General features: G+C 40.1%; 2 protein-coding genes across 2 annotated transcripts; both read right to left on the reverse strand.

The window, feature by feature from the left end:
* Positions 1-190: 190 nt before the first annotated feature.
* clec11a (C-type lectin domain containing 11A) lies at positions 191-2,828 on the reverse strand. The gene is made up of 5 exons (XM_033991188.2): positions 2,423-2,828; positions 1,898-2,006; positions 1,697-1,804; positions 1,544-1,627; positions 191-1,012 (listed from the first exon to the last, which is right to left on the reverse strand). The coding sequence occupies exons 1-5, from the start codon at positions 2,522-2,524 to the stop codon at positions 600-602; spliced, it is 816 nt and encodes a 271-aa protein (XP_033847079.1). The 5' UTR covers positions 2,525-2,828; the 3' UTR covers positions 191-599.
* A 1,637-nt stretch (positions 2,829-4,465) lies between these two features.
* On the reverse strand, positions 4,466-9,460 carry c24h1orf198 (chromosome 24 C1orf198 homolog). Its single transcript, XM_033991186.2, has 6 exons — positions 9,096-9,460; positions 8,012-8,062; positions 7,799-7,912; positions 7,530-7,697; positions 6,415-6,786; positions 4,466-5,844 (listed from the first exon to the last, which is right to left on the reverse strand). The coding sequence occupies exons 1-6, from the start codon at positions 9,399-9,401 to the stop codon at positions 5,788-5,790; spliced, it is 1,068 nt and encodes a 355-aa protein (XP_033847077.1). The 5' UTR covers positions 9,402-9,460; the 3' UTR covers positions 4,466-5,787.
* Positions 9,461-9,921: the final 461 nt, after the last annotated feature.

The following is a 9,921-nucleotide window of genomic DNA, read 5'->3' on the forward strand; positions in this document are numbered from 1 at the left end:
AAAAAAACAAAAACAAAAAAAATTTTGATGTTCATTTCTGTGTCAAGGAAACAAATGTTTTAGAGTGAAATACAGTAAAGTCAGGGTCTAGACTTTGAGAGGTCAATGTGTGCAGTAGGCCTATTGTATGTTCAAATCACACAAGAATCACATTCAAATAAACTTATATATATTTCAAACATTACATAATTATAAACTGTAATAAACATTTTAAATATCATACATATAAGAAACATTTCAATTATAAGTATTTTTGTTTATAAAAATAAATTATATTGATCAATGGGTCTTTTTCAGTGTGGTCAGCAGTGTTTACTGTTAACGAACATTTAAAACTGGTAAAACTTTTTTTGATCTAATGTTTTGTTACTGTAAAGCTACAAATGTCAGATAGGTCAGAATCCATCTAAAACATTACATAACAGTGTTGATTTTATGTACGTATACAGCGATATCTATAAAAAAAAAAAAAAAAAAAAAAAACAATTATCTTATTTAGCACTATATTCTTCTGTTTGTCTTTAACAGATTGGATGTGTGAGGATAGATAACTTTACAGACTCTTATATAATCCTCCAGAAATCTATGAAGATGCCATTTCAGAGTCCAACCCTGTCATCAAACTCACACAGGTAGTTCATGGTGCGGTCACAGTAGTGGTCCCACCAGTCTCCATCGTCCGAGGATATGGCCACACAGTTCTCTCTCTTGCCTCCGTCAGGCTGGCTGGACAGGAAGTGCCTGCGCCACTGGAAATAAGACACTGCGGTCCCATCATCAAACACGTACGTCCCCTCTGAGCGCAGGTCGTTGATGCCCAACCACACGGGCCAGTTTCCGGGGTGGAAGAATGACTTGACATAGTCGGCTAGAGCCTCCTGCTCCCTCCGATCTCGGGGCATGGCCATCCGCCCGCCCCGTTCAAGGCACTTCCTGGAGGCTCCAGCATAGTCCTCCTTACTGTTGTAGACCAGGTAGCACTTGTAGCCCACACGACGGCCCTTCTGACAACCTGAGACAAACCAAATGGAATTATGACAAAGACGGCATAATGTTCACTGAGGAGGTGTGGTGTCTGAGAGCTAGAACCTAAGTTGGCATGGCTGCTCATTTTCCCATCAACGTTAACTATGTGGGCACTCTTTTTTTTTGTTTTTTGTTTCTTTTCAAATTATTTTTTCAACATTTACATTTACCAATAAGGAAAATAATGGTTTATGTTTTTTCAGCCATGAACAAGACAGTGCCTAAACATGAATAATTATAGGTTACTGTCAATTTGCATATCAGTCAGCTGTGTGAGGGCTGACATGTTTTATCATGCAGTTGTCACATGCCTCCCTGTGTTTGGCCTCCTTGTGTCTTGCTCTATTCAGGCTCAGGACTCTTATAAATATGACTTAAGTGTAGAGTCTATCTTTCTAATGCATATGCTCATCAACAGTGATGACTGAACCACACAATACTTGAAAATGTATTGCATCAATGAATTCACAGTTTCACCAATTTCACAAGCTCTAGGCCTATATGCATTTTAAGTTACCTTCAAGTCTCCCAAGTTCTTTGCGGTTGTCTTTGCTGTGTTGATGTACTTCTCTAATATTGTCTTCCAGCTCGACTACTTTAGCTGAAAATAAAAATAACTGATCACATTTCATTTTAAATAAAGTTTAGTTAAATAAATCAAAACAAATACCATCCATCCTGTTGAGGCGGTCAATCAGCTGGCTGACTTTGACGTCCAGTGTGTATTGTCCTACATTGAGCTTGTGGATTGACTGGTCCAAACCAGCAAGTCTGGACACTGTCAGAGCACAGAAATCATGTTAAAATGCTGTTCAAACTGTCACTATTTTGAGTAGAAAACAAAAGTTAGAAAATGTGAAAGAAGACACACAGACGTAGTTGTATGAATTTTCAAAGTCTGAAGTGGGGTTGGTTGGCTCAGGTTCTGGGAGGATGTCTGGGTTGTCTCCTCTGGCCCTTTTCACTTTCAACCCCGGTGCCTGGGATAAACATAAGACGAGCATGTTCAACATGTAGATAAAAACCCAGACAGCCTGTGACTCTAAAAACTAGTTGAGGTTGTAGTAGTAGTTGCAGTCTTGTAGGCTTAATATTAGTAAACTATTAGAAGGTTACCAGGAGAACGTTGTTACAAATGTAACATAGTGGCCTAATGGTGTGGCGTTTACGTTGCTGAATAATGATCATACTTTGGCAGTCTGCCTTATATCATCCACGACCCCCATCCGACTAGACTATAGTTTTATTAACTAATTAAATGATGAGTCTTCAGGGGCACCGTGACAGTCATCCATCTCTAGAAGGCAGCAATGACGTAAGACTATTCATCATGACTTCTAAGAAGCTTAAACGGACATACCAAAGCTTAATAAAATGAATCATTTGCATTCCTGACCTGGGTTGGCGCTCCTTCGGACGTCCCTTGTGGTAAACAACCTCCCAGTGCGCACAGGGTTCCGAGCGCGAGCAGAGCCAGCGAGCGCACAGCTGGTCCCATTTTGCCTCAGTGTCCTTCCGCACTCTGTCTCAGCGCTGCTCGGTCCAGACTTCTCCTCTGCCCCTCTCTCTGCGCGGTCCTCTTTCGTCCACTCCCCTACACCAGCACTCAGCGGTGACCCAAACTCGCCAAACTTTCTCTACATCTTCTCATTCCTGCTTCACCTGGCAGGAAACCCCGTCATTTGCGCATGTGTTTGGGATGTTGATTCCGCCTCCCACAAAGCCACGCTTGGAGAGTTTTACTAGGGCCAGTCATGTGTCCTGTAAAGCGTGGTGTGAATGAATGGCAGGCTTCATGTGAACAAAGATGCGCAACATCTAACCAAATCGATCTCACAAATATCTATGACAAAACAGGTCGAAACCACAAACCTTCAAAAATACAACATTACAGCAAATTTTACAAACCCTTAAGACAAATGAAATCATAACCCAAAAGCTCAACGTTATTTAAGCAGCTTCATGCGCTCTTGTTCTCTTTGGACTTTCCAAACCTGATGCAACATCGTTTCTTCAGCTTATGTGTTTAGGTGTGCTGGTAGCAGAGGTATGCGCCTGTAAAAAATGCCACAAGAATCCGGTGACTGACTGCAGAGGACCAGACGTGATGTTGAAATGGTCTGGGCTCCAGCTGCTGCTCTCTACACAATGGCAACCTTTTCCAGACCTCTGCTTGAATCCACTCTGGAAACTATTTGTAATCCCAAATTACATCACTATTCGACTAAGCTGCAACTTTTTTCTCTTTGCCACCAGCCTGTTTTACAAGCCTATTATCTACTTGGAGTTGTGGGGTTGCTGGGGTTACATTTGTGCCCAACAGGGATTCATTAGAAAGGGCATCTGGTCTAAATTTGATAAAACGATGTCAACCATTGCATGCAACAGAAGCCAAATCATTTTCTCTTTAAAACCTAAACACAATCAGTTCAATTCAAATAGTGAAGCTACAAATGAGCTACAAATGATGTTTTAAGTAGAATTCCACTATATGATTTTTATTAACCCAAACATTTGTGGTGAAAATAGTGCTGTGTGGACATAGAGCTTTCTTTCATGGAGGTATGGAGCAGAGCTGTGCACAAGGACTCCTCAGTTCTACTTGTAGCACCAAAGGCAATCATTTAAGCTGCATAGTACAGTTAGAAGTTACACAGACTGCTATTACTCATGCTACTACTTGTACTTGTGATAATTCTGGTGCTATTACAGTTTTTACTTCTTTTTTTAATCTAATCAGTATCAACCGCTTAATATAAATCGTAAAGATGATAAAGTGCAATATATTCAGTTCATGGGCTTCAGATATTACACAGGTATTATAAGATCAATAGACCAAGGCAGTCACGAGTGCATGGATAAATAGAATCTTGGCCATGTTGTGGATGACTTATTCAGATAGTAGCAGCTCTATTCTGTGTTTTCTCCCACATATGATTAATAATGTATGAAGTTGCATAAGACCCATTACCCTTAAAATAGAAACTCATTGGATGGCGACTTGAACTAGGCCAAGAGCTTGTTTAGCTTAGATTCCTCAAAGCATTCCACATAGAGACTGCTTTTTGGATCCTTGGTAAAATGACTTTTTATGATGGTGCTTGGGAAATGCTGAACAATGTGTTAAAGGGCAATGGAATGTGCGCATTTTTGGGGTAAATTCTTATAACTTAAGCAGATTTTGTGGCTCTCTGGAAAGTTGGTAAGAGCAGGTGCCTTGGCAGGGATCTGTGCACTTTTAGAATTTCTTTCCTTCCATTTTGTGCAGTTATTTTTGTCCTATTCATTGACTTTCTTAAAAATTGACCTTTTCCTAAGACCACATTTAGTTGTTTTCTAATTAAACCAGCAGCATAAGTATACATTTTAAATATCCTTAAGTTAACGGAAGCTTCATTACAATAATTAACAAACCAACTAAATCTGATTAAAATGAATCTTGACAGACAAAATATACTTTGACTTTTATTTATATTTATGCACCCTCAAAACACCACAAGTGCCATCTACATGTACTACATGTAAAGCATATGATATAGTAAGAGGACAAATATAAAAGTCAGTAAAATAGTTCTCTATGACACGAGTGGTACAAGTCACAACATGCCGGTCCTGAATCACAATGTTCACTATCTGCATCATACTTATGTGGGGGTCAAAGGTGAAGGGGACTGGTGATGGTGGACATGTCAAATGACTCCCCAAATACACTATAAAGGTGCATCAAACCAAGTGGAACCTACAAGTGGTGTTGTATCACTTACTGATATGATACTTCCCTTCACCTTTTAAAAGTGTTTGTAACAAAAATGTAGCAGAGTGAGTACGTTTGACTCAAAATATATGATAATAGATTCTATAGTAATAGTTACAAAAATAAATGCAGGGTTAAATAAACTGTAACAAAAAGCAATGGTGAGTATAAAATAAGTCAGCCTGTTCGCGTTGCGTTCAAGTCTCCCCCTGCAACAATCATAACTGTTCAGTACAGTAAAAAAAAACATAATTAAGCTGAGAAGAGGGATAGAAAGCTAAATAGATCTGATGTTCCTCTGAGCGACATTATTAGATATAATAATGCTTAGTAAACACAATGCAGATTCTGAAATACTCAGACCAGTCTAAACTATGTCACTTTATAGAGTGTTGTATAAACTGTTCATTCGATTGTCTTGATTTCTATATTCATATTATCTAGCCATACAGATATTGTAAGAGATGAGATTACGTTCATGTAGTGATTTGGATTCTCAATGTAAAAACAAGATACATTTTCATACACACTGCTTATGGTTGATAAAACGGGTGTTCACAAGTTGCCAAATCTGCGCTTTCTCTATTAAAGCTTCAATTACAGCAAGAACCGCTGCAGCTACATAACACTTCTGATTACTCCTTGTTCTACTACTAGTTAGAAATACTACAAAACATACCATAACTTGCAACATCAAGTTAGAAAGCTTAGTAGATGCAAATTTTGTTCATATCCCAAAGAATCTCACCTGAATCAAGGCAATTTATTTAATACATGTATATCAAAGGTTGATTAAATAAGGAAAAGAGTATTAGGAGCATAATTTTGAGACACCAGGTCTAAACAAGTCACTAGAGTTTTTCTTCTACACAAATACATACATAATTGATATTGCTTGGATACAGGTGGGAACAGTTTGAGTTGCGTAGTGTCATGGCAGTGTGGTCCTTCTTCAAAGTCATACCGAGGATAATAGATTAGGAAAGGGGTCTGGTTGTGGCCGACTTTTACCAGTTGTCAAGAAAGTCGAATCCCGTCTTCAGGATCGAGCTGCTTGTGTTGAACTGCGGAGAAAGAGAAAACAGGGTATTTTAATGTGCTTCAAACAAAATGTCAATCATTCTAAGATTCAAATGACACAGTCATTACACAGTCATTATTAAAGGAATGACTGTGGGTTACATAACAGAAGCTTAGCATTTGTTGATGTAGTGCAAACAGGTTCATGGGCAAGCATGATAACGATTTGAGCTAAGGAGCTAAATTGTAATGGTTAGATGACTGGGTCGAGAACAGTTCAAAATCAGCAGTAGGCATATGTGTAACACATTGTGGGGACTAAAATCTGAAGGTGAACCTGCCTATTCTTTATTATCAGATAGTAAAAGCCAAAGTTAAATCTGCCAACTGGACAAAAAGTCCAGTCTTTTTTGTTCATCTGACAGATTTAACTTCAGCTTTTACTATGGATCAGACCTGGACGACTGAGGGGAAATACCTTTTCTTTACTCTTGGTTATTAGTTTTATGTATTTTAATACGTTTGATTTAATGTCTCCATTCATCTATGCAGCACTTTGGAAACGGTCATGTTTGTAAAAAGTGCTATATAAATAAAGTGGATCGATTGCTTACCTGGGAGAATGTTGGACTGCTGCCTACATCTGCTATGGGCTCTTCCTGCTTGTCCTTCTCAGCGCTGGTGGAAATGGAAGGAGACTTGGACAGGAGGCTAGAGGAGAACACCTCATCTGAAGAGTTGCTGACTGAAGGCAGCGTGCTCTGGGACCGCTCCCACCCGGCCACCGAGGACGAGACGCTGACCGGAGGCACGGGATTGGTGGAGATGGAGATGGACGCGGGTGGGGCACTGACAACGACAGGAGGCTGAGGGGCAGGGGGTTTAGGGGCCCGCTGTTTGATGGGTTTCACCGGGGCTGGAGGAGGAGGAGGAGGAGGGTGGTGGTGCTCTGCCACTGGCTCAAGCTCCTTTGTAACAGACGTCTCCTGTGGAAAATCATGTTGACATAAAAGTTCATGAGATATGAAGTAATGGGTAGTATTATAGAGTGACTCGCAGTATTTTTAGCACCACCATCTTCAAATGAAATAAACTCCAGATGAAACCAGAACTAAACAATGAAAAGGTTGGAGGGATATAAACTCCACAAAGAATGCTAAACCAGACTAATAGTAAAAATAAATAAAACTGGCTCTAAAGTTGACTGTACATGGAAACACAATACAAACCACTACTGTATATTGCTCATTTTGTGTTAAAGTTTGAATGAATTCATAGAAAACTCTTCAATTTGAAGATTTGCAAATATATAACAGAGCACAGAGATACAGCGGAATGTCCACCAGAAAGATAATAAAATAAGGTATTAGTTTCCTCATTGTCACATTTATTAATAGCTTTGAGGTACTTCGCTGGGTCTTGGAAAACAGCAGCCATCTGCTTTCTCGTTACAATGCTCAAAAAAAACTCAACACCGCAAATATTTGTCTGGACCCAGCATTCTCTTGTCAAGTAAAGCTGTAACAGCTACAGGGCCATTTCTTCATACTTTCAACTAGAGGCATTTTCATTTATTTTTTATTTTTCAATGTATTGTACTGGCTCACACCATGTATCAGCCAGTCAGGGCATTAAACTTCTGTGACCACAAATTGCTCCTTAATTTTGCCTTTGGGTCACTTTAAAAGTTTATATTTGTATGTGAAGTTTAAGTTTGTATTAGGCATACCTGTCGTAGATATGAAGGAAGTGGTTTCTCTCCTTTTTCCAGTGATTTGATTTGACTCGGAGTGAGAGACTGGAAATTAGCTTTTTCTCCCTCCAACTTGGACCTCTCCGCACTGATCTTCCAGAAAGACGACTCCTCCTCTGGCCTTCTGCTTTCAGTGGCATTCACCTGACAGTACATTAAACAGGAACATTTTTATCAATAAATTATAATACAATACAATATAACATATTAAAAACATTAAACTCATCTCTCTTAATGTACCATACCTTATTAACTGTAGTTGTTTTGGTTGTCTGTCCCTTTAAAGCCTTTGAATCTGCTTGTGAGGCAGAAATCCCCTGCTCTGCAGAACCGGGGACCAAGCTAAACTCCAGCTGGCTCTGAAAATGTACAGTGTTAAAATAAAACAATACCAAATAATTATTACTTTTAAGAGTGAATTAGGCAAAATTTTATATTCAAACTACTTTTTAATGTACCTTGGTTTCCCACGAGAAGGGTGCAGAATGCTCATCTTGCCAGGTAATATCCTAAAATCAGTTGGATTCATTAAGGTCTGATGATATGTTGTTGATGAGGCCTAATATAATAAATGTGTCCTGTTGTTAAACTGGGTGGTAACATTATTTTATAACAATTTGATAATGCCATGTTTGATCGTACGGTAGCTGTACAGTGTCGTAGGTTGCGTCAGCTGTGTGGTGTTGTGCTGTGTGGTGTTGTGCTGTGGGGTGTTGTGCTGTGGGGTGTTGTGCTGTGGGGTGTTGTGCTGTGGGGTGTTGTGCTGTGGGGTGTTGTGCTGTGGGGTGTTGTGCTGTGGGGTGTTGTGCTGTGGGGTGTTGTGCTGTGGGGTGTTGTGCTGTGGGGTGTTGTGCTGTGGGGTGTTGTGCTGTGGGGTGTTGTGCTGTGGGGTGTTGTGCTGTGGGGTGTTGTGCTGTGGGGTGTTGTGCTGTTTTGTGCACTGTGTTGTGCTGTTTTGTGCACTGTGTTGTGCTGTTTTGTGCACTGTGTTGTGCTGTTTTGTGCACTGTGTTGTGTGGTGGACATGGACTATTTGAGCCACTTCCCTCTGGCAGGAGGCTACAGTCCATTGGGACCAGAACCTCTTGTCATAAGAACAGTTTCTTCCCCTCTGCTGTTGGTCTCATGAACACTTTATAATATCTGCACTAAAGTGGACACTTTATAATACCAGTCACCTTAATAAGTCATGTTTGCACTGTTCTGATGTTACTGTATATATCTACCTCGATGACTATTTTATTATTAAGCATATCTTTTTAACTTTATGCATGCCCTTATTTGAATTTATAATAGCTATATTTCTACTTTTTTATATTATCATTATTATTATTATTCAGTGTTTTATGTTGCATTTTATCACCGAAGAAAGCTCCTAGTTTGTGAAGTTGTGTTCACTGACAATGGCAAAAAAAAGTCTTCTGATTTTGATAGTGCTGTGTTGTGTTGTGCTGTGTTGTGACGTTCATATTTGGGCTGCTACGTGGCGTCGACCTCGACAACTAAGCCTCCCAGATACCGCGGCTCCTCGGTTCTCGTTACCTCGTCTCCAAAGTGGACTATCTTCTGGCCCGTCTGGATGAGTAGTTTGGGGTAACAGATCACCTCCTCGCGCTCCACCCGGTGCATCGCGTATCTGGCTCGGATGTGCGGGTCGATCATCCAGTTGTCTATAGCGCTGTCCTGCTCTTCCGGAGTCATTTTGTCCCACGTCGACCCATGTTTGGTTTTGATTTTCTCCCTCTCCTGCATTATCTTCTTGGCCATGGGGTTGATGGAGGAGAAGTATTCAAACTTCTTCTGCTCCATCGTGTGCGGGTCGAGCCCCGCTACCGTCGCGGCGGCCATCTTGAGCTGTACAGCTGTTTTTTGTTTTCACGTCAAAAGGAAAAGGCACGTGACAGGGCGGGACTTCCTGTACAGCTTTGACACGTCAGTGGGTCTACAGCGACACCTGCTGCTCTAAGGGACATTTTCTCCAGTCATTTGTGGCAGTCCTGGCCTCTCCACCACCATTATTTTGATACTTTTTTTTCTTACTATTATTTTTCATCAGTGTACACCTCTGTGTTTCAGGACCTCTAAAAGCTCCTTCTAGGACAAACCTTGGGCGAGATGGCTATAGTCAAAAAATACTGACATGATGAATAATACAACTATGTAACCTTACAGGGGTTTATGCATTTCAGTTTATAATTATTAGACCATTTATAGGGAAAAAAAAATATATATTTAAAAAATGTCATTCTCAACTACAAATCTTCTCCACAAACTAATTGATAGTGACACATCAGAGTGGAATTACAGTTTCACATGTAAATAGAAAACTTCCACAATTTATCAGCTTGAAATTAAAGCCAAGATGAGC

The sequence above is a fragment of the Periophthalmus magnuspinnatus genome, chromosome 24, assembly GCF_009829125.3.
Source record: "Periophthalmus magnuspinnatus isolate fPerMag1 chromosome 24, fPerMag1.2.pri, whole genome shotgun sequence".
Lineage (NCBI taxonomy): Eukaryota > Metazoa > Chordata > Actinopteri > Gobiiformes > Gobiidae > Periophthalmus > Periophthalmus magnuspinnatus.